At 38.9% G+C, this 25,092-nt stretch overlaps 1 protein-coding gene across 1 annotated transcript in view; it reads right to left on the bottom strand.

Moving 5' to 3' along the window:
- Window positions 1-2,217: 2,217 nt before the first annotated feature.
- Window positions 2,218-25,092, bottom strand: part of Efhb (EF-hand domain family member B) — a 48,885-nt gene continuing 26,010 nt past the window's right edge. The window contains exons 7-13 of the mRNA XM_047531755.1: window positions 24,337-24,420; window positions 23,713-23,780; window positions 18,955-19,109; window positions 9,938-10,145; window positions 6,515-6,727; window positions 3,734-3,915; window positions 2,218-2,848 (exon numbers count right to left, since the gene is read on the bottom strand). Coding sequence (XP_047387711.1) covers window positions 2,675-2,848; window positions 3,734-3,915; window positions 6,515-6,727; window positions 9,938-10,145; window positions 18,955-19,109; window positions 23,713-23,780; window positions 24,337-24,420 — 1,084 coding nt within the window. The 3' untranslated portion in view covers window positions 2,218-2,674. The remainder of the gene's footprint in view (window positions 2,849-3,733; window positions 3,916-6,514; window positions 6,728-9,937; window positions 10,146-18,954; window positions 19,110-23,712; window positions 23,781-24,336; window positions 24,421-25,092) is intronic.

The following is a 25,092-nucleotide window of genomic DNA, read 5'->3' as shown; positions in this document are numbered from 1 at the left end:
GATAGAATCTGCATTCAACAGAAATTCAAAGGAAGATAAAAATTTAGAGGCTGAGTGGAAAAGACGGACACATCAAAATAAACTGTTATGACCAGGTTGCTATCACAAATTCCTCAACACTGCAAGAAGGAAATAATCTCACAAAGGCCACTCTCTGAAAAAGGAGTCACTCTACATAAGTTTATTTTTAGCCCAGATATAGTAAATGCATAACGCCAAGATTAGCCTCATTTTTTTTCACATTCATTTAAATCCAACTTAAGCACGCTGATGAGTATCCTGGGGAGGCTGAGCAATTTTCTCCCTCTCTCTCCTTCAATCAGATACCATGGGGTCTGTGCTATGACTTTGATGACATAAGCACTGGGTTCTGAAAACAGTGTTCTGCTCTCAGAGCTGAGGCTTGACTTATTTCCTAAATATGGTGGGTGCTATGAACTCTTTTATGTCACATTACACCTTTGACCTTCTAAAATTCAAGTTCATCGGAAGCCTGGAGTTAAGTGAATAAGACTTTGGAAGTTGAATGGAACAAAGGTCTTTCCAGTAAGAAGTCAGCCCAGATGCAGCTGCTAAAGAAACCAACCTCTCCCCAGGTCCTCAGAGCTCCTTGATGGAGATTTGCAGATGCAGAAAAGGGGAAGACCATTTCTTTGAATGTTCTAGTTCACTGGGCATTGAATTTTATTTTATTCTTGAATTCCTTTGAGTTCAATCTTCAGATCATAATGGGCAAGAAGATTTAATATGAGAGCATTAATTTCTCCCTGTAAATTCAATACCAGGAAGTTTATTCAAATTTTGAGTATCTGTATATATGTTGATGTTTCATTACTAGAATAACTTTTTTTTTTTTTTTTTTTTTTTTTGGTGTGGTGCTGGGGATTGAACCCAAGGCCTTGTGCATGTGAGGCAAGCCCTCTTACCAACTGAGCTATATCCCCAGTTCTCATTACTAGAATATCATAATGTATCACCTATTCTCATTACCCAGAATCCTTACTACACTGTTGAACAATGTGACTAGGCATCATTTGGGATGAGAAATGGAATAGAAAGTTAATTTTTTTAATTTGTTTTGGTTTTTCTCTTATTCTGGTACTGGGAATTGAACCCAGGGTCTCACACATGCCAGCAAGCACTCTAATACCAAGCTGCATGCTCCAGTCCTAATTTTCTAATTTGTAAACAGTTCCTTCAAGTTGAAAATGTATAGTTCTGACCCAACTTACATCCTACCAGGGACAAACTCTAGTTAGCCTACCAGTGAGGTGAGGAGGACACACAAAGGAACATAGATTGATACTGGGAGAGTCAATTTATTTTAAAGTGGATTAGGACCATCCTGAAAAATGGCTTATCCCTTTCCTCAGAGGCCATGACTGCCTGGTTGCTTGGCAATAGGCTGATGACACAAGCCTAGTGGGTCAAGGGAACATACATTTGGAAAACGTTTCCAAGAGAATCTTTACGCTCCAATCCTTATGTTTTCTTACATATGAAAAGAGCTCTACTAAGAAGAAAAAGGAAAAGAAAGATGGGAGTAAATCTCATGAAAACTGAAGGGAGATCAGTAGAACAGAGGAAAGGGATCAGAGAAGGAAGAAGGGAGGGGAAAGGAGAATTACTGGAGAGTGATATTGGCCAAATTCTATTGTTATATTGTGTGCGTGTACAAATACGGAACAATAAATCCCATTATGTACAACAATAATGTATGATTTTTTTAAAGCGAAGGGGGAAAAGAGCTCAATTAGCTATACTACTTACTTGTTCCTTCATATAAATAAACTTAAACGATAAATAATAAAAAAAAAAAGAGGAAATGTAAAAAAGTCAAGATCTTATTTTTCTGGAAAAATATGGATAGAATACACATTACTGACCAGTTGGTCAATTAAGTTTTATTACTGATAAACTTCGGTTGTGGATTCAACCCACACTGGTACCTGTGGACATATGGAGAGAACACACTGTCCTGGTATCACAACATCACCATCCTCACACCATCCTGGCATGGGGATCACATTTGTATGACCAAAAGCCTAGATAAGAGGGAATGGTTCAGCACAATTTGCTACTAATAACTCTCTAAAGCTTCATCTAATGGTGAGTGAGCTGTGTCCTCTTCAGATACACCAAGGACAGCATGTTTCTCTGCTCATAGAAAGATGTTAAGAACAAATAGCCATTACGTCATTGTTTGGAACCTGAGTTTTTACTATCTAAATTCTGCTCCTTGTAAGTTTGTTTTCCTCAGATGCTAATAAAGACTGAAAGTCTGCTAAGATTCTTTTCATAATGAATCCTAAAGAGAACAATGAAATGTTGAAGGCAAAATTTTATGAACATAGTATCACAAACCAGACCAAATTCTCAGGTCTACTAAAAATTACATAACATCTAATATTGTTCTGAACTATGCCTTTGGTGAAGTTGAAAGTTAACTCTTTAAGCGCTTGTCAAGCTGTAAAATTCTTGCGTGCTTGATGGAAAGCGACAAATTTTAAATTCCAAAATCCTCATTTATTAGTAAAACACATGAAGGCATTATATATCCTATCAGAGTGAATGCTGAATTCTCAGATCATATAAAAAATCAGAATGGGTCAAACATTTTGGATGAACACAGATTTAACTATTCTTTTGTTTAAATTCATAAGCTCCAAAAATATCACATGGTTGTTTTACACTTGATCCGGTCTGCATGCTGTAGCTCATCCAGAACATTTCTGATGTTCTCCACACAAACTTCACCTCTGTGATGTTTTTTTGATGCAAGAGTCCATACATTTTCAAATTCTTCTTCAGAAAGCTTCACACCAATGTTACATAATATCTCTGCAATCTAGGGGGGGAAAAAAGTATTTTAAGACCAGACCAAGATTTATATGTTTTAAATTTTGTATTTAAAAACATATTTTATAACATCTCACACTATGGATATTTTACCCAAAAAGTGTGTGTGTGTGTGTGTGTGTGTGTGTGTGTGTGTCAGTATTTTGTACATTTTTAAGAGGTCAATCCTTCATCTGAAGTCCCAAAAGAACATCCTCTGTCTCTTCCTATCAATTCTAGCTCTGGACATAATGGAAAGAGGCAGTTATTCCCTGGATTCCACCCTGTCCATCCCTGGCATTGGTGCCCCAGTGGCTATTGTGACCAAGTTGGTGGCTCTCACTTTATAACCCCTCTAGACAAAGGATCACTTGTAGTACAAGGGCCACATTTTCTGAGAAAAAAAAAACAAGATGCATGGCCTGACATATGGATGGCAATAGCACAGAATATTTTATATCAATTCTTATCCCAGATCATCTGAAACATGATAGCAGTAGACAGGAAGGGTGACAGAATAGCCCTTCCCGTGCCTACTTTTTGGTTTAGAAACCCAAGGTCATAAGGATACTTGCACAAGAAGGGACAGATCTTTCCTATTCCCAACTAAGAACAGTATTTAAGTATTGACTGGTATCTGAATCATAGACTTTTATTGCTATCCTTTGGAAAAGTCTAAAATAATGAAATGATATATTGGATACATATACCTTACCATTAAAATAAATTTTTCCTGTTTCCTTTTTTTGTTTGGTTTGGTTTGGTTCTTTGGGGGGGTGGGGGTGTTGTTTGGTCTTTGTTTGGGAGGGGTATTAGAGATTGAACCCACTGATCAGCAAACATTTCCATCTTTTTATCTATGAGATTGACATTTCTTTCAGAGTAATTGCTGTACCTCTTCTTTTGATCTGGTCTTGAAGAAGTCTCTTTCAAACACCCCTTTCTGGGCAAAGATGGTAGGATGTAGTAATGAATAAGCATTGCCCTCTTCTCCATAATTAGTTCTATCACTGATGCGACGAATTCGGGGGGCAGGAATATCACATCGAACAGTTGGAACACCAAAGATGGGGTAACCTAGGTAATCGATGAGGGAGGAAAACAGACATTCTAAAATTAAGCTGTATAACACAGTAGGCACAGCCACGTGTGGTTACTGAGCACTTGAAATGTGGCTAGTCTGAATTGCAGTGTGTTGTAAAAGTAAAATTCAAACACTTTAGTATAAAAAGAAAAAAGGCAGCCAGGTGTAAACCCAGAACTGAGGATGCTCAGGTGAAAAGGTACCTTGAGTCCAGGAATTTAAGACCAACTTTGGCACCATAACAAGACCCTGTCTCAAATTTTTGAAAAATGCAAAATATCTAATAATTTAATGTTTATTAATTGATGAAATGATATATTGGATACATATACCTTACCATTAAAATAAAATTTTTCCTGTTTCCTTTTTTTTGTTTTGTTTTGTTTGCTCTTTTTTTTTTGGGGGGGGGGTGTTGTTTGGTCTTTGTTTGGGAGGGGCATTGGAGATTGAACCCAGGACCTCACACATGCTAGGCAAGCACTCTATAACTGACCTACATCCCCAGTTCTTTATTTTATTTTATTTTGAGACAGGGTCTCACTACACTGCCTAAGCTGGCCTTGAACTTTCTGACCTCCTGCCTCAGCCTCCTGAGTAGCCTGGATTAAGGTGTGCACAACCACACCCCATCATCTACTTTCTTTCTTAATGTGGCTTTCTTTTTAATGAAGTAGAAATTTTTAAAAGCATACATGACTCCAGTTACAATTTTTTTGTACCCAGAGGCGCTCAACCACTGAGCCACATCCCCAGCCTTTTTTTTTTTTTTTTTTTTTTTTTTTTTTGAGACAGGGCCTCACTAAGTTGCTGAGGCTGACTTTAAACTTGGGAATCCTCCTGCCTCAGCCTCCCAAGTCACTGGGGTTACAGGCATCAGTTACATTTCTATTGGAAAGCACTATTCTAAAGGAGGTGACATGATTTCATTACACTAAAATATACAGCACATCTCAAAATCCATGAGAAAATATATAAATTCTTCATCCTGTCCTTCATTCAAGAAAGCAAGCTGAACAAACAACCTTTCTAAACAATCAATATTCGTGCTCAATTGAAATATAGGTAAGACAATTTGAATCTTACCCTTCCAAATTTCATGTGTCAAAATTCCAACCCCAGTACCTTAAAATATAACCATATTTGGAAATAAAGTCATTTCAGATGTAACTAAGTTGAGTTTGTTCTGGAGTGTGATAGGTCCCTAATTCAATATGACTGGAGTCATTATACGAAGGAGAAGTTTGGACAGAGACATACATCCAGGGAGAACACCATGTGAAGGCAGAGATCAGGGTGATGCAGCAAAAGTCAAGTCATGCCTACGATTGCCAGCAAACCACCAGAAGCTAGGGGAGAGGTGTTGGGGGCTATGCCATGCAGACTGCGCCAAGATGACGCCTGGCAGCCAGTCAGAAGTTTTGATCACATCGGCGGTATGCGTGCACAGGTGTTCCCGAGTGCTCCTGATTGGGCAGCTGGCTCCTCGCCTGATCTCAACTGGCATGGCCCCGCCCTCCGCTTTCTGGAGGGAATATAAGCGGGCAGTAAGCAGAAGGAAAGGAGCAGCAGCTAGCAGAAAGAAGCAGAGAGAAGCCATTAGCAGAAAGGAAGAAGAAGAAGCAGCAAGCAGATAGAAGCAGCTAGCAGAGAGAAGCAGCAGGCAGTGGCGGAAGGCAGATCGCAGAGCGGAGAATTGAGAACACACCTTTAGATCACAGATAGGCAGACCACAGTACGAGGGACGCATCACTAAGAAGCACCTCAGATAGACGCACCCTTAGTTCACAGGATGCAGGACACAGCTCTAAGAAGCAGCAGACCTTTAAGAAAGCGTAGCAAGCCTGTCTTTCTCTAAAACTTCCTCTCAAAGCAAGTAAACCTCATTTCCTCTATCCTCTATAAACAAGCAAGCAAGGAAGGAAGCAGCTCAGAAATAGAAGTAGCTTAGTTTCCAGTCCACCTCTGATAAATACCCACGCAATTTTTGCTGCGGATGGTAACAAATATCTGCAGGCGGCAACAGAGAGGCCTGGAACAGATTCTCCTGCAACAACCTGCAGAAGGAGCCAACCTTGCTGACACCTTGATCTCAGACTTCTAGCCTCAGGAACCCTGAGACAATAAAAATCTGTTGCTTAAGTCACCCAGTTTGTGAAATTTTGTTACAGCAGCCCTAGCAAACTAATACATGGGGTTTTAATATGTAGAGAAATGTCTTGTAAAAACTTTAAATATTTGAAGGCAAAGTATATAGTGTTAAGAATCACATTGTTTAAAAGTCTCAAAATACTTGGTTAAATCTGAATTACTACAATGTATAGCATTCAATGTTCTGATCTATGAGGGTTTAAATTTCATTAATACATAATGAATCTTTTCACTTGGGTTATCATTAGCAATTCAGTCAATATTTATAAGTGAGACTTACTCTAAGGGTTTAGAACATAGAATTAAATGTAAGGCCCAAGACTTCAAGAAAGTTAGAGTGACATACAGAGGGAATCTGGAGCAATGCAAGGACAGATGAAAGAATACTTTACTTCCATGTTTGCTGATCCTTATGAAACTTGCCAAATAATGTGGCACACTTACAGATAGAAGGGACAGCTCCTACAACTGCATTGATCTCAGAAGATGTTGTCTTATAGTGGTTGGAAACTTTATCACTTGGTCTCAGAAGTGTTCGGACAGTCTTTTCTGAGCTCCCTGGTTCTTTGAAGACAATATCCTCAGGTTTTATCAGGAGAGTTGGTTCAGATTCTTCCAGATTAGCCTCAGCAGGGTTTGCACAATCTGGTTTTCTACCTTTAAGAAAAAACAAAGGAAAAAAGCACAAGAATGTGTTACTACTTGGTTCTTGCTGTTCTGTAACAAGATGAGTTTCTTGTTCAGTTTCTTCCAGGTAATGGGAAGTGAGCAGATGTGAACCAACCACTGATGCCAATGTCATACACCAGATAATCTGAATGCGGCCTAGGGTTTCTTCTCACGAGTCCATTTACTTTGTTCTAGGATAACGTTTTCAAATCTGAGAGACCAAAAGTAATTTTTTCTCTATTTCTTCTATTTATTATTAGAGCTTAGGACTGGAGTGTAGCTCAGTGTCAGAGCACTTGCCTAGATGGGAGAAGCCCTGAGTTTGATTCCTAGCACTGAAAAAAGAGAGAGAGAGAGAAAGAGAGAGTGAGAGAGAGAGAGACAGAGAGAGAGAGAGAGAGAGAGAGAGAGAGAAAGGGAGTTAAGTGAGCATTTATTCTCATATTAACTTGGATTGTTCTAGTCTAGTGGAGTTGTTCCTAGAACTGTGTCCTAGGGAAACGTAGAAGACATATTTGGAGTTCTGAATATTCCATGCATACTTGATTGAAGGAGCAGGAAACATGTCTTACAATATCCAGAGAGGTGGTGAGAACCCACTGTGAACTCAGGAACTGATTATATAACTAATCCCTACAAATCAGTGTATGAAAGAAAACGCGGGACTGAGTATGTAGTTCAGTGGTAACCTGTATGCTTAGTATGTGCAATGCCCTGAGTTAAATCCCCAGCACCAAAGGAAAAAAACCTGATGTGGAACCAAAGTTGCAAGACACTGTACTCTTTTACAGATTTGCTTTGGTGAGTGAATTCTCAATTTTAAGAGTAAATTCATGAGACATCCTTTCCAAAGATCTGGTTGCTCCACACATACCACTAGAGGGTACTGTGGTGTTTCAATCACCAGAGGACTCAACAGGTTTAGGGACAAGCCAGGGTTACAGAGGTAAGTGGTACAAAGTATCAAAGACAGGTGGGGACTAAGGCAAACCAGGAAAGACACATCTCAAAGACTGCCTAATCCATGCCATGAAAGCATTCAGGTCCAGAGTTCCAAATCCTCTAACGCGTTCCTCTATCCAACAAAAAGCAGAAATCTAGACAAAGTGTGAAAATTTGTTCCTCAGAAAACTGCCTTAGGGTACCAATCCACTTTCCTCCAAAAGTCAGAATTTAAAAAGTTAGTAAGGCAGAATTTAACATATGAAAAATTCTGGCAAAACATTCCTGGGATCCTTCTGACCCCTAACTTGCAGTTTTCTGCCTAAAATTTTAGAAAATAAAATCCTCAAGAACTACATTGAAAATGACTGATGAAGTTGGGATCTAAAAACAGAAACAATTTGAAGAACTATCTGGTTTGAAAACAGGCTTCTGCTCTCCCCCACTACTTTCTGAGTCGTGCCAAGAAGGAAAAAAAACTGTCACACCCACTTTATTTCTGAGAGGTTTGGGGTAGAGTTGTTTTCTACAAAATAAAAACTTAATCAGAGAAGGTTCTGCTGCTTTCTGAGTAGACAGAAAGGCTGTAGCAGACACACTGAGGACACTCATGTCCTCAGTATAGACTAAAATTTGGTTTTGACCTTGGATCATGATCCAGAAATAAAGGTGGAGCAGAGTGTGGCTCAGACCTTGGTTCTGTGTGTGTGTGTGTGTGTGTGTGTGTGTGTGTGTGTGCTGCAGATTGACTCCAGAGCCTCCCAAATGCTAGTATATTCACTTTTTAGAGAATAGACAGACATTCCAAGGGGAAATAAAATTGTAAACAACCGTCTTAAAAAGTTAGTCCTCCCTACTAATAATCAAGTTACAAAAATTAAAGCAAATGAGGTATCATTATATATACCAACTAAATTATAATAATGTTTGAAGGTTGGAGTAAAACCTTCTCACAGCCTTAGCTGATAAAATTGCAAATTGGTAGAATCGTTTAGAAAAGCAGAATGAAAATAAAGATAAGTTACTTCTGGGACAGACAATAATAACATTCATAAGAAATTAGATATAATTAGAAACAGAAAGCTTTTCCAGAGATGATAATCATACCATTACCCATATTGCTTTTAAAATATCTGGAAACAACCTAAATTAGAGTGAAGAAATGGTTTAGTAAATCATAACACATAAGCATGAGGGAACTGAAAATGGAGCTTGCAGAAACCATAAAAGTATCTCTTCATTCCATAAAAATTTAAAAGCTAAATTTTAAAAGCCAAATAAAAATGGTATGTTCATTGTTATTACAGATGTGTTTAAAATATGTATGAATACATTTGCATATATAAATATGGTTGGTGATACAGGAAAATAACCTGTAAACTTGAAAATATTTGAATCAAAAATAATAATCATGGTGGTTTTTTCCTTTTCATGGAGAATTTTTAAAATTTAATTTTCTTATGTCAAGTTCTATTTCACTACTGAGTTTTCCTGTGTGAGGAGAGCTAAATTACTCTTAAGATAATGGTTTCCAAACAGCTTTGTGAGGAACTATCAAACTTTGAGTTCCTACATACTTTCTTTTTGCTTTTAATTTTTTTAATGAATAATACATGATTTCAAACTCAAAATATTCAAAAACATACATTTTTTTTAAAAGCATGTCTCAGATGGTAGCACAGCCTGTAATCCCAGCAACTGGAGAGACTGAAGCAGGAGGATTGCAACTCGGAGGCCAGCCTCAGCAATTAGCGAGACTCTGTCTCAAAATAAAAAACATGTGTGTGTGTGTGTGTGTGTGTGTGTGTGTGTGTGTGTGTGAGAGAGAGAGAGAGAGAGAGAGAGAGAGAGAGAGAGAGAGACTAGGAATGTAGCTTAATGGTACAGCACCCTGGGTTCAATTCTTCATACAAAAGAAAAAAGGAGTCTCAAGTTGGGTATGTAGCTCAGTGGTAGAACACTGTTACAATATGCACTGAAGTTCTGGGTTCAAATCCCAGCACCACATAAAAAAATAAAGGGAGTCTCACTGCTATCTTGTCCTTCAGTCATCCAGTTACCTCTTTCTGGAAATAATGAACATTTTCAAATTCTTTCCTATCCCTTCCACAGACATTCTATGTGTAAACAAGCAAATTAATAAATATACATGTGTATTTTTTCTCCCTTACATAATATTAAAGTCAGTAAGATCTAAGCACCTAAAAATGTAAAATTCCAGTTAAAAATTCAGCAAAACTTCAAAAACTTAAATACCTTTAATAATGACCTTCTCTTCATAATCTTTAAGAACCATTGTTTCTTTCCAGTTAAGAAAATTTGCAAATTCAAGGAAGTTAATCAGGCCGTCATTATCCACATCACAGTAGTCAAATAGTTCATCCAGGAGCTTCTCATCTAAATGCAAGTTGGCCTGGTCACAAGCTTCCTGAAGCTCTGCTTTATCTATCATCCCGTCTCTCTTCTGTTAGACAAAAAGAAAAAAAAAGATGAGATGAGCACTGTCTTGAGGAGCAGAGCAAGCAATATCCGTTATTGTTTTAGTTAGCTTGTTCACCACTGGGACCAAAAGACCTGACAAGAACAATTAGAGGAGGAAAAGTTTATTTTGGAGCTCACAGTCTCAGGGGCCTCAATTCACAAATGGCCAACTCTGTTGCTCTGGACCCAAAGTGAGGCGGAACCTCCTGGCAGAAGAGTCGGGTGGCGGGTAATGGCTCAGGACATGGCCATCAGGAAGTAGAGAGACAGAGAGAATTCCCCTCAACACAGACAAAACATAAACCCGAGGGCACATCCCCATCAACCCACCTGCTCCAGTCACATCTACCTGCCTACAGTTACCACTCTGTGAATCAGAGAATTAATGCACTGATTAATGCTCTATCCCATCATTTCACTTCTAAACTTTCTTGCATTGGCTCACACAAGAGCTTTTGGGGGATACCTCATATCTAAACAATACCAATTATTTAGCTTAAGAAAAAATAAATAACTCCATCACATAAATTCAAAGACTGTCTCAACTTTCCTGTAAGAGGAGGTAAATACTAAGGCAAGATTGATCCTCATTGAGACAATGTGATATACACATACAGCAACTTCAAACCTTGGTTGGAGCAAGCAGGGTGTGGCTCAGAAACGTGTTTATTTATTTATTTATTTATTTTTAGGTGCTGTGGATTGAACCCAGAGCCTCCCAAATGCTGAGCATATGCTCTTTCACTGAGCCCCATACACTCCCGATCCCCATTCTATTTTCATCATGTTCTTTAAAATCATGCTGTTTACCCTGGGACTGAGCTGGAAGAACCATGATATATGCTTGACATTTCATTGGACCAATGTTGTGTACAACATCTTGACAATTTTCTTTGCTTACAAAGTTTTTAACATCTCCCATGTTTCAATTGGGCAATAAAGAATTCTTCACTGCATTGCTTATTAATGAGAAACTAAGAAGGTAGTTGCAAGACCAAAAGCAGGGAGGTGGATTCAAAGACAGTTGCCTGGTTCTGTTTGCTAAAACTCCCATAGGCAGAGGAGATGCTACCCATCCAATCAGGTCAGCCCCCACTGTAACAGTTACCATCAAGGTTCATTCTGGCCGGGAGAGGAGGGAGATGTCTCCTTTCAGACAAGAGTTAAAGACAGACATACCTACACAAGTATGAATGGAAGGAACTTTATGAGGAATCTGAGCAAAAACTGACTGATTTCTTGGGAGGTCAAGGGGCAGATCATTCTGCCTGTTAAGGAAGAATGACAACAGCCAGGACAGCTTACCACTCAGCCCCTCCTGCAATCTATCAAGCCAATCTTAAAGCCATTCAGAGATGATGGTAAAGATCTGAGTTTTTCATCTTTGTGTTTTTGATCTGAGTTTTTCATCTTTGTGTTTTTGTGTGTGTGATGTGTTTTTGTTTGTTTTTGGCAATGGATTTTGGCTGCTCTACAGGAGTTCTGGCTCCCTCAAAGAGATTTCCCTGAAAGGGAAAATCTCCCAAGGGAAATCATGAATGAAGCATTGAGTAGTTGTATTCAGGCTCTAACTGTTCAAGTTTGGATTCACCCTGCTGATGGAGGTGATCCCATGAAGAAAGAGAAATGACCCAATGAGATCAACCCAATAAATTCTAGATAATTATTGCAGTCAGACCCGCAGCCCTGGAAAAGATTTCTAAGTCTTACATTGAAACAAAATGTGAACTTAAAACACATTATCTTGACAATTTATTGCCCTAGATTAATGTAGACTGCTTTATAAAAGCCTCTACTGAAAGCCCAAGTTAACCAAAAATATAAACCCCATATGCCTAGCTGGAAAACAATGTGGGAGAGTGGGGGGAGTGCTGTTGAATCAAGAAGTCCACAAAACTAAAATAGATGCTGCTGATAATCATAATTTTGCTGACTAATACAGGAATTAGTGTAGACTGAAAAAAAATTATTGGTTTGTTTCACTGAGCTGTGTGCAACCACAATACCACTCAAAACTCTAGGTCAATATCTCTTATTTACTGGTGCCAAGACAGTCTACCTCTGTGCAACCTTGATCCCCTCTTTACCTGTATCCCAACCTCAACTGCTTTAAAGAGAACGGTGACAAGGGAAGGGGGACCAAGGTCTTCCTGTCACTAAGAAAGATCAAAGGCCACATGCATCTGTCCAAGTATGCTGGGGGGCAGTGAGGACTCAATTTTTTAGGCCTTTCAATACAGGCACCAAAGTCATCATCATACTCTGTCCCAGGGTGGGGAGAAGGTTATGTCTGGATTTAGCTAGTGGGATTGGGCAGGGTTCACAGGGAAGAACAAAAGCCAACTACAGGGCAGAGGGTGTAAATCAGTGGTAAAGAGCTCGCCCTGAATTCAATCCCCAGCAGAAAAAAAAAAAATTCAACAATGTATTATTATTGACATGGTTCAATTTCTGAATGTGTAACTGGTATTGATGCTCTCCATGTTTGAATTGGGATTGCTCAAAAGTGCCAGAGATTACACTGATTAAGAAAAGCTGCATGTATGTGTAGAGCCCCACAACTCTACTGACCCTTGGAGCTACAAGTCTTGGTTACAGGTGATTTTGCCAATTAGAGGCTCTAGAAAGGAGAGACCATCTTCACTTAGAGGTGTACTTTCAGGTTTAAGACTCACTGTCTCCGGTTATTTTCTGAAAAGTAGCTCAACCTGTTACTGAGTTCTTGTTGGAACTAGACCCCTAGCGACCTTGTGAGTCTCCAGCCTGCTAATCATTTTGAGGTGGACCAGCTTGGACTCAATGACTAACAAAGTGGAAAGAATCCAACAAGCCTCCTTTGTCAGGTGGAAGTGGTATATTTAAGAATGAGACCAGCTGAAGATGGAGCTCAGTGGTACAGCATTGGTACTGTGGTACAAGCCTTTACCATGTGAGATACCCATGATTCAATCCCCTGCCCTGCAAAAAAAAGAAAAAGGAAAAAGAAAAAAAAATGCAAACATCCTGGTCCCAGTAATATCTGAACTTTATATGAAAAAGGATAGCAATCTTTAGGAAATTATTTTATTTACCATTCTGCCATGAAAGAAAAGTCACTGGTTCCAAAGGGCCTTGAATTCACAGACGCTCCTCTGAATGCCTGGGCTTCGCTGATTATTTGCCTAACCTGAAACTTGGTGGCCTTCGCTGGGGTTCCGTGGCTTTCAAACCCAAAGTTAATTATGAAGAACCAAAATTGGATGCAGTCAGTACGCAGCGGGTAGCCCTGAAGGCCATTCTCGTATCTTGGGCCATGATAAATATGTTTTATTTTCACTGAGTTGGGCTGTTGCCAGAGGCCTTCCTGTTTGGTTTGCCACTTGGGGAGCTACACGCTAGCAGATTTAAGACACCCCTCTTTTGGTCTATAAACTATGGAAACTATGGTTGTTAACTGAGCCAACTGAATAATTCTTGTAGATACTCACAATAAGGATCCATTCTGTGAGGGAATTATTGGAATTAAATGGCTAATCAAGACTGAAACCATTCAGATTGCCACCATAGCTGCCTGGACCCATCGTTGTACCAGACATGACCTCACACAAGACAAAGGACTATATATTTCGAATGCAGAGGTTCCACTGCAAGCCAAAAATGACACCTTCCAAAAATTGATCCGCTTGTCTCATGGTCAGAGAGGACACACACAGATGGCAAACTACACTGAACTTTGACCTCCCCTCAGAACTACTAGTGGTGTGTCTACCAGTGTTGACACTCTTTCAAGTTATGGAATTGCTATTCCAGTCCCATCAGCTGGCTCCCCAGTCACAAGAGTGAAGCCAAAGAAATTAATCTGAGTCATGTTTTTGCTTTCTGGACTATTTTCAACAAAACATGGTCCACCTTATAGCACAAAAGCTGTTAATCAAGGTATTCAATAAAACTTGCTTCCTCCTTACCATCCATTGCTATCTAGAATTAATGAGCATTAGGATGGCATTCTCAAAAATTATTTACCAGGATGTGGGGAAAAAGGTACACTCATACATTGCTGGTGGGGTTGCAAATTAGTGCAGCCACTCTGGAAAGCACTATGGAGATTCCTCAGAAAACGTGGAATGTAACCACCATTTGACCCAGCTATCCCACTCCTTGGTTTATACCCAAAGGACTTAAAATCAGCATACTACAGAGATACAGCCACATCAATGTTCATAGCTGCTCAATTCACAATAGCCAGACTGTGGAACCAACCTAGATGTCCTTCAACTGATGAATGGATAAAGAAACTGTGGTATATATACACAATGGAATATTACTCAGCCATAAAGAATAATAAAATTATGGCATTTGCAGGCAAATGGATGAAATTGAAGAATATCATGCTAAGTGAGATAAGCCAATCTCAAAAAACCAAAGGATGAATGATCTCGCTGATAAGCGGATGATGACACATAATGGGGGATGGGAGGGGGGCAAGAATGGAGGAAGGAGGGACTGCATAGAGGGAAAAGAGGGGTGGGAGGGGTGGGGGGTAAGGAAAAAATAACAAAATGAATCAAACACCATTACCCTATGTAAATGTATGATTACACAAATGGTATGTCTTTACTTCATGTACAATCAGAAACATGTATCCCATTTGTTCATAATAAAAATAAATTTTAAAAAATTATTTACCTTTCTCATTAGCTCTTGGTAATTTTTACCTTAGTGAAAAGTAGTTTGGTCATTCAATGTAGCTGTTCCCAGAACAGAATCAGCCTATCTCAGGTGTTTTCTGAATTATAATCAGAATAAAAGGGGTATGGGTTATAAAGTCCTTTTTTTTGTTTTGTTGTTTTTGTTTTTGGTTTTTTTTGTACCAGGAATTGAACCCAGAGGCACTTAACTACCGAGGCACATGCCCAGCCCTTTTTTATATTTTATTTAGTTTAGAGACAGGGTCTCTCTGAGTTGCTTAGGGCCTTGCTAAGTTGCTGAAGCTGATTTTGAACTTGCAATCTTCCTACCTCAGGCTCCTGAGCCACCGGGATTACAGGCGTGACCACTGTGCCTAGCTAACGGCCTATTTTGAAAGTTCCAGATTCTGCCACGACCATTCCTGGTCATTATACATCTTTTCCCCCCAGTAGCAATTTAGGCTAATCTGTTTGATCTACCCTCTTCATAGCAACCAGGCATAAAAAAGGATTCCAATGGTTGAGACACAGTTCAGTGGTAGAGTATGCTTAGCAAGCACAAGGGCCTGAGTTAAATCCTCAGAACCACAAAAAAAAAAAAAAAAAAAAATTCTAGAAAATTCAAATTTAATTTCTTTTCAGCATCTCCGCCACCTGATGCTCTGGTTAGGTTGCCATAGTCCTAGTCATAAGGATAATAATGCCTTGATTGAGTGCACTGCTCACCCAGTCTTCCTATAGTGGCCAAAACAGGGAATGAAATGGGTCTCTGGAACTTTTCTAAAATTTCCTTATCCCTCTTAAACCTGACCTTTCCAGACAAAAGGTCTAGGGGTAAATAGGGAATGAATGGATAAATGTGAAGTTACAGTTGCTGGAATGAGACACACGGATCTCGTGGTGATGGAAGGAGAACAGCAATCAAACTCTTGGAGAGTGAACGCCTTAGACCTGGAATGTTCAGGGGAGTGAAAGATGTTATTTAATCTTTCAGACCACCCCATGGAGGCTGCATGATGGAGACAAATTCTGTGGAGTAGCTCTCTCAAACTGTTAGAAGCACCATAAGTTTAACTGACAGCCAGGCAGTTCTATCCACAATTTGAATGCCATTCTCCTCGATCTTACTGAGAAATCTATTGGAAACAACAGATAACAGCCTTAGTTACTGTTCCTCCCTCATGGAACACCTTTGGAGATGCTCCTGCATCCCGTTTTCATTCACTCCATGGAATGAGTGAACACCATCATTCCACAGGGTGAGTGAATGTCATCAACTAGCAAATACCATTGTCATGGACAAGTAGGAAGCTGTCTGGACTGTCTACAAGCAGTCCCTCCAAAACCAAGAACTAGATGCGATTATTGAATTTAGTCGAGAACCCTAAGGCCTACCAGCAAAAATTTATTTTAGGAGATTATTCTAGTTTTAAGTTAATGATGTTTACAGATTGGCAAAGAATGTATTCCTTAAGTAAGCACAAATTACTGAGTTCTACACATGCTTAATTAGATAATTAATTGAAAGAGAAAAATCATCAACTGATTTCCATCATGAATTACATTGTCTGTAATAGCCAAGAGCCAGCATCCCTGCTTGTAATTTTGAATTTATCATAGCACTTGGCCCTGATTCTACTCTAGTGGTGTGTTCTATTTGTTTAACAACTGGCCCTTTGGAGGCTGTAGTGAAAGGAAGCCTTGATTTGTAGCAGTTGCAACTGTCCATGGTATAAATACTCTCATCAGGGCTAATTTCTAACTACCATTGGGATGTCAAATGGCTTCAAACTTCCTGAAAATTTAACAATATGCTCTCTCAAAGCCAGCTCTAGCATTCCACTGCTACTCTAATTTATGATTAACTCCTCAAGATATTAAGTTCCCTAAGTGGAAGGTCTATACATTATCCAGAATAAAGCTTGATGTATTATGGGTGTTCAATAAATAACAGAATTAATTTTATACACCAAGAAGATTCACTTAGGAAATCATAGTTTATTTGCGCTGTTCTATTTTTTTTTTCCTCTTAAATTAAATCTGGGCATCCAACAATATCAGATTCAAATAATCAAAAATTATCCTACAGCTGTACCAGACCCACATCTTATTACCCTCTCAGTAAAAAGCTCCTTAAGGACACTGAGCACTACATTGTGCATATTAAAAGTTAACTGTTTAAAAGGTATATCAGCATTAAATAATTCTCAGTAATTTCCTCCCTCCTTAATTTAATTTTATCACATGGAATGTGCCTGGTGGTTTACTCTGATAATCAACAGCTATTAAGATGATCGTATTTCCTATAATTGCACTGAAAATGAAGAATTTTTAAAAGCAAAGCAATAGGTATTGTGGCAGGTTCTCCTATTCATGTCACTACTATGTAAATTTCCTTTACCATCATATTTATGAGACATCTACATGTGAGTGAAAAGGAGCTGCGTCACAACTCAGTGTTAGAATAATATGCCTAGAATATGGGAAGCCCTAAGCTTAATCTCCAGTTCCATGGAAAGGGTAAAAAGTTACAATAGATTAAAAGTTAAAAGGTGTCTATTTTAGCTTACTTTTTTTTTAATTTTGAAGCATTATCTTGAAATAATCTATAAATAATAACTGGTCTCCTCAAAAGCCAGTTTTATACTTACATTTTCTTTAAACACAGTTTTATAGTAGGACGTAGGTGAGTACTAGTCTGTACTGTTCCTACATGATTAGTATAATTTTGAGGGGAGAGAACAGTGCTGGGGATCAAAAACAAGGCCTCTGCTGAGCATAGTAGCACACACCTGTAATCCCAGCTACTGGGGAGGCTGAGGCAGAAGGATCACATGTTCAAGTCTAGCGTGGGCAACTTAGTGAGACCCTGTCTCACAATAAAAAATGGGGATGTAGCTCAGTCATAGAGCACTCCTGGACCCAAATAAATAAATTAAATTAAATAAATAAAATAGAAAGCACACCCTGCTCCCCTAGGGAAAGACATTCTGAGCATGACTTGGACCTAAATGAAGGTTCAATGGGTTCATGCTCAGATTAAATTGTAGACTGTCAGATCTTCCTCAGGAATCCAGAGTTGTACCTTTTTCTTTGAATCTAGCACACTGCAGTTTAATAATCCACAAGAAAAAAAAATGTTTCTCAAACTTGAATGTGCACCAGAATCACCTGGAATGCTTGTTTAAATTGGTGGGCTCCCACAACAATGTTCATAGCTGCTGAATTCACAATAGCCAGACTGTGGAACCAACCTAGATGTCCTTCAATTGATGAATGGATAAAGAAACTGTGGTATATATATACAATGGGATATTACTCAGTCATAAAGAATAATAAAATTATGGCATTTGCAGGAAAATGGATGAAACTGGAGAATATCATGCTAAGTGAGATAAGCCAATCTCAAAAAACCAAAGGATGAATGATCTCGCTGATAAGCGGATGATGACACCTACTGGGGGTGGGAGGGGGCAAGAATGGAGGAAGGAGGGACTGTACAGAGGGAAAAGAGGGGAGGGAGGGGTGGGGGGTAAGGAAAAAATAACAGAATGAATCAAACATCATTACCCTATGTAAATGTATGATTACACAAATGGTATGCTGTTACTCCATGTACAAACAGAAACAACATGTATCCCATTTGTTTACAATAAAATAAATTAAAATTTAAAAATAAATAAATAAAATAAAATAAAAATAAAAATAAAATAAATAAATAAATAAATTGGTGGGCTCCATCCCAGAGTTCCTAATTCAGTTGATCTGGGGTAGGCCTTAGGACCTGCATTTCTAACAAGTTCCCAAGTAATGCTGATAGTGGGAAAGGACCTAATTTTAACAACCAAATAATTACACAAGGGATCAGCAGAATTTTTTGTAAGAGACAAATGATAAACATCAATCTCTGTTGTTAGTATTCAACTTTGCATATGTAGGACAAAATAAGCCACTGATATTAATTTTGCAATAACACAGACATGACTGTGCTTCACATAAACTTTACTTACAAGAACAAGGAGTGGAATTGGCCCACAGGCCATAGTGGGCTGACCCCTGATCTACACCAACCCACTGGGATTTGTCGGCCCATGCATGTACCAAAAACTCTGCTATACTACTAGCCTTGTCATAGTGCCTGAAGGCTGCCAGCAAACTGTCAAAGTTTTGGTAATTAAATTTCTTCAAGTGATGTCGAACGGCAGCAATCAGGGCTCGCTCTCTATCCTTCCCTCGAAGACATTCGCCTGAAGGTCTATTATGGATCAGATCGCCAACTCCTATTGAAGGAAAAAAAAAAGTCTTTTATGTGAATTTAAAATCTGTGAATACTATTTTCATCTTTAAACAGAGAGACAGATCTAGCAAACTCTGTGAAAGAAAAACTCACATTTAACTCTGATACTATTAAATGCCAGAAAATCCTTGCAGAATAAAAAAAAGCACATAAAGTAATTGATAAATATATCTGTTGTATGTCACTTCTCCTTTCAAGAAAAAAATCATAAAACATGAAGTTTGTGGGGGCATCATCAGCCCCATTCAGTTACCAAGTCCTTTACTAAGACATAAAAGCCCTTGCTTGACTACCTCTTGGGCAATATTTGTCTACAATGCTGAAGATCTGCAAGCTGGGACTGATTTCATGTAAGGGCCACTCAGTGTGTCTGGGGTTGGATCCCTTATGAAAATTAAATTCAAATTCCCTATTCCCAACCAGGTATGGTGGTACACGCCTACGATCCCAGCTACTGAAGAGGCTGAGGCAGAAGAATCACAAGTTCAAGGCCAGCCTGGGTAACATATTGAGACCCTGCCACAAAATAAAAAAATAATTTTAAATGGCTAGGAATATAGCTTAGCAGTATAGCATTTGCCTACTATGCACCCAGACCTGGATTCGATCCTCAGTAACACATAAAAAAGAAACAAGAGAGAGAATCGCTATTCCCTCCTAGTTTCCAGTTGATCTTTAGTCTGCAGACCATGTTCCCATTTCTCAGCTCTGCTTCTCCCTGTAGCACCGATGTCACTGAAGGCCTGCCCCCATCCATAGTTCTGAGGGAGATGTAGAAGGGCCTAGGCAGTCAGGACAAGATAGAGAGTGAGGAGGTCGGGGGCAGGGCCAGAGCAAAGGAGCATGAAGAGGGTCTTCTACTGAGGTTAACTTTCTGCTTGATGACAGTGCTCGGGGACACAAGCTGGGACCCCATCAGACAGATACTTCCATACTTGTGCTCCTAAGCAGAGAACCCAATGGAAAAACTAATGCAGACATGTGGACAAAGGAGGCACCAATCAATAATAGTGAGGGGTTGTGGACAGGGAAGGAGATAAGTAAAGGAGGAAATTCCAGAGACCATAAAAAGAACAGGTGGGGCTGGGGAGATAGCTCAGTCAGTAGAGTACTTGCCTTGCAAGCACAAGGCCCTGGGTTTGATCCCCAGCACCGCAAAAAAAAAATTCCCCCACCAGATTCCCAGTTCTGGGGCCCTTTCTCTCAGTAGAAGTCTCTCTATCACTTTTGCAATAACCCTTCTTGCTTACTATCTCTGTGTCCTGTTCTTCAATTCTTTGCTGAACAAAGAAAATGAACCCAGCACCCCTAGTTGGTAAGAGCTCCACCACATCCCCAACTAGAGTTGACCTTGGTGGGTGTCACCAGAAGAGACTTTCTGCCTGGCCTACCCACTTCCTGCCAAGACAGTTTTCTTGGAGCAAGGTCATGCTGGCAGTTGATTGTGGTGCCCTGAGTAAATTAATTAAAATTACAATATTCATTGCAGCTAAGAGCATTTAATATCTATACCTATTCTGTATAAGGCATGATGCTAGGCTCTGTCAGGGTCTCTTTTAATAGGTAGTCATAGCACCTGTAAATTACTTATTTATTTTCAAATTGGGAACTAATTATGCACATTCTGGTAAAAGTCTTCTCTGAAAGACTTTTTTCCCCCTATGGAAAGGCCCTGAGTATAGGTTAAAAAGCCCACAACTAATGCTGGTTCCAGGTAGGTATACAAGGCAAGTGCCTCAGACCAAGGACATCTGAAACAGGTCAGCTACCATTAGATCATCCTAATCAGACCATCCTAAAGTGGACAAAACACAAGAAAAGCTCTGAGTGAAATTCACGACTGCTAGGAAAGCTAGGTGCACTGGCGCACACTTATAGTCCTAGTTTATAGTTCTAGCTACTCAGGAGATTGAGGCAGAAGGATCTGTTGAGCCCAGAATTTCGAGATCAGCCTGGGCAACATAGTAAACACACACACACAAATAAATAAATAAGGAGGAGAAAGAGGAGATATAGAAAGAAAAGGACAAAAAGGACAAACTATTGTAACTATTATTGAAAAATAGTATGACCTCTCTCTGTTTCATACCCCTTCCTCAGATAGAAACCCTTTTGGTGGCTACTTTGTGTGATGAAGTTTTCCTTCTACAAGATGACTCCAGGGTGAGTATGTTTATCTTCAGAAGCCTTTGCCTCCATTAACACCCAAAGATAATAATTTAAATCATTGTTTTTCAACTCTAATGGTTTCCCCCACCATACCCACTAGATTTAACTGCCTGATGGGTGAGACGTATACTATTACCTTCTTTTGGTCTGGTCCTGAAATAACATTTATGAAGCCGACATCAAATCGCTTGCAATTACTAAAGAACCATTCCAAAAAACTGAAACCAGAAGTACAAGCTCTGACCCTAAGAGAGAGCACTGTGACCTAACTACCACACCGCTACAGTCAGAAAAGCTGAGCAGGCTCCTCTACTGTACCCATCCTTCAATCAATTCCCATGATGCACCACTGTCCACCTGCTTTGGCTTTTCCTTCACCTGGCCTCTGCTCTGGTGCATCCTGGGAGCCAGGGAGACTTTGCACATTTCTTAAAGTCGTCATTTTTTGTCATTGTTATTGTTTTCATTTCTTTTACCAATGCTAGGCAAGCATTCTACCACTAAGCTCCATCCCCAACTTTATTTATTTATTTATTTTATTTTGAGATAGGGTCTTGCTAAGTTGCCCGGGTTGACCCCAAACTTTCAATCCTCCTGCCTCAACCTCCCAAGTAGCTGGGATTACAGGAGTACACCACCATGCCAGGTTCCTAGAGTCATCTTAATATAAACAATAACTCCAATAACAGGAAGAATACCTTCATCTTAGGGATTGAAGCATTCTTTGTTAAAATAAGATTGACTATTTTCCTCAGTAAGGGTAAAGGAGAAATCCAGTCCCAACATGTCTCTGTTAGCAGGCAAACCCTGAAACTTGCCACAGAAGAGAGGCTATTAGCTAACACCAATAATAGTTACAAAAGGCTGGAACTAGAGTAGAGTTCATCTGTGTCCATCTGTGAGTTAAAAAAAAAAATTCAGAGAGGACGTTTTGAACTCTTCCACAGTTACACCATATGGCACCATGGTTGATAGTTATACTTACATATTTTTAGATTATTAATTTTCATTTTAAAATATTTTCTTAACATTAAATGTATACCAACAGCATTAATCAATCATCAAGAAATGTGTTGGACTGTGAGTGGTACAGCATTGGTTCAATCCCCAGTACCACCAAACATTTTTTTTTTTAATTGTAAACATCAAATTGCCAAAATGGTAAACTGTGCTGAATATATCAGTTTATGCTACAAATATTGGTCAGAGATGTACCACTCTCTGGACCCTACGGTTCTAACCACTATGAGACCAAGCACTTTCCAGCATAAAGCTTGCCCTCAAGTAGGCAGAGTTTCCCATGATCAAACTTACTGCTTTTCAGGCTAATTGGTGGATTTCTTAATTATCCCTTACCCACTCCAGACGATGTTAAGAATCTCTGAGATGGACAGTGTTATGGTTTAGATCTGAAATGTCCCCCAAAGGTCATGTGAAGTCTAGCTTGACAGCCTGTGGCACTGTTCTAAAGTAACAGAACCCTTAGGAGGTGGAGCCTAATGGAGGAAAGTTAGCTCACTGGGGACATACCCTTGAAGGGGATATTGGAACCCTGAACCTTTACTCTCTCTTTTTGCTTCCTGGTCATCATGAAGTGACAGATCTCCTTCTGCCCTGTGCTCCCCTCTATGATATTCTGCCCCACGTCAAGCCCAGAGTGACAGGAAAAAGTCACCACAGACTGAAATCTCTGAAACAGTGAGCCAAAATAAAACCTTTCCTCCTGTAAGTTGATTTATCACAGGTATTCCGGCCATAGCAACAGAAAGCTGACTAACACAGACAGGCATCCGTTAAACATATAAGAGTTCATCTAAAAAAAGAACAAAAATACAATTTCTTAATGTAAGGATTAATGATACTCCAAAATACTGTCTTAAATAAACTCACTAATTACTTGTTTTTACGGTCAGTGAGCAGACCTTTGCTAAAATATTTTCAATAGCAGTTTTTAAACTTAAACATGTATCTGTTTGTGGTGCTGAACACCTGTAATCCCAGCTACACTGGAGGTTGAGACAGGAGGATCACACATTCAAGGTCAGCCTGGGAAACTTAGCAAGACTGTCTCAAAACAAAATTTTAAAAACATATGGGAATGGCAGGCATAGTGGCAAAACCTGTAATTCCAGCAACTAGGGAGGCTGAGGCAGGAGAATCCCAAGTTCAAGGCCCGCCTCAGCAACATAATGAGACCCTAAGCAACTTAGTGAGACCCTATCTCAAATTTTAAAAAAAATTAAAAAGGCTGGGGATGCGGTTCAGGGGTAAAGTGTCCCTGGGTTCAATTCCTAGTATGGAAGGAAGGAAGGAAGACTAGAAGTTTTTAGAAGACAGTAAGTTTAGCTGCATAACTTTATGGGGGTTTTGAGATGTTTGTTTTATTTGTTTGTTAATGAGAAAGTTTGTATATTTACCATATTCCTCAGGATGGAGACAAGCTCCAAATGTGTGGCCTGGGGGAACGTTCATTGTTTCTGCAATGCTACCAAAGAAAACACATCCTTTAGTTCAAGTACCCACCACATGGCACCCCTGGAATTTAGAATATGTTTGTCATATGTTCATAGTAGCCTATTTTCTCTTCTGGGCAAACTATGAAGCTAAAACAAAAGTTCTCTAAAAGATCTATTTTTTGATCATCCATTTACATTAACAATGACTGAATGCTTTCACTGCCTTTGAATAACCCAGATTATAAAAAAAACAAATTCGAAGCAAAATTTTCCAAGTATAAATAGAGAGACAGAGAGAATAAAGAGACAAGAATGCAAACACAATGTTAAATTCCTGCTATCCCAGAAATAAAGTTTTATGAAAAATTATCCTTCCTTACACCTTGGAGAACTCACCACTTTCCTGTAACTCCAAATGCTATAAACACTAAGATTTCCATTGATAAACACAATGTAATGATTTTCTTATTTAATAGACAGAATTTAATAAAACACAAACCAATATTTGCCAAAACAGTACTTTTCAAATTTGAGGCAGATATGATATGAAGTTATGAAGTGATATGAAATTAACCATTAACTTACGGATCTAAAACTTTTCCAAGTTTATGTTGAAACTTCTCTTTGAAATCATCAACTCTCTTGGATACAACCTTGGCTCCTCTTTTCCTACAAAATTGGAAAATTGTCAGATATCTTTATTGCCTGAAGTTTTGTAGGCTGCCAAATATATATGCAGTAAGGAATACCATTGTACCAATGAAATAATTTAGTTTCAAAACAAATTCTCTCCTAAAAAGAAATTTTAGGTGTTCACTTTTGTATCACTTATACTGTATAATGAAAATACATTTTGATTAAAAATAAAACAAGCAAAGTTAAAAATATTTTCAATAAATAACAAAGTATTAATTACACTAAGCATAACTTCTAAAATTTCCAAAAGAAAATTAATCACCAAATAAATATAAACAGGATATAAACATATAACTCATCTAGTAAGCAAACATAGAGTGAAATTAAAATCCTCTCCAGTAATAAAATAAATGTAAAATAAAAAATAACAAATCCCAGTGTCTTGGGAAGCTAAGGCAGGAGGATCATGAGTTCAAAGCCAGCCTCAGCAACTTAATGAGGTGCTAAGCAACTCAGTGAGACCCTGTCTCTAAATAAAATACAAAAAATAAATCTGGGGACGTGTTCAGTGGTCAAGTGCCCTGAGTTCAATCCCCAGTACTCCCCCCAAAAAAAATAAATAAAATAACAAATGACCTCCTCTAACCTAGTGAAAAAGAGGGAGAGAACATTGAATAAGAATACACTCTGCATGCAATTTAAGTT

The sequence above is a fragment of the Sciurus carolinensis genome, chromosome 17 (assembly GCF_902686445.1).
Source record: "Sciurus carolinensis chromosome 17, mSciCar1.2, whole genome shotgun sequence".
Lineage (NCBI taxonomy): Eukaryota > Metazoa > Chordata > Mammalia > Rodentia > Sciuridae > Sciurus > Sciurus carolinensis.
This window is presented reverse-complemented; position numbering and strand designations above follow the sequence as displayed.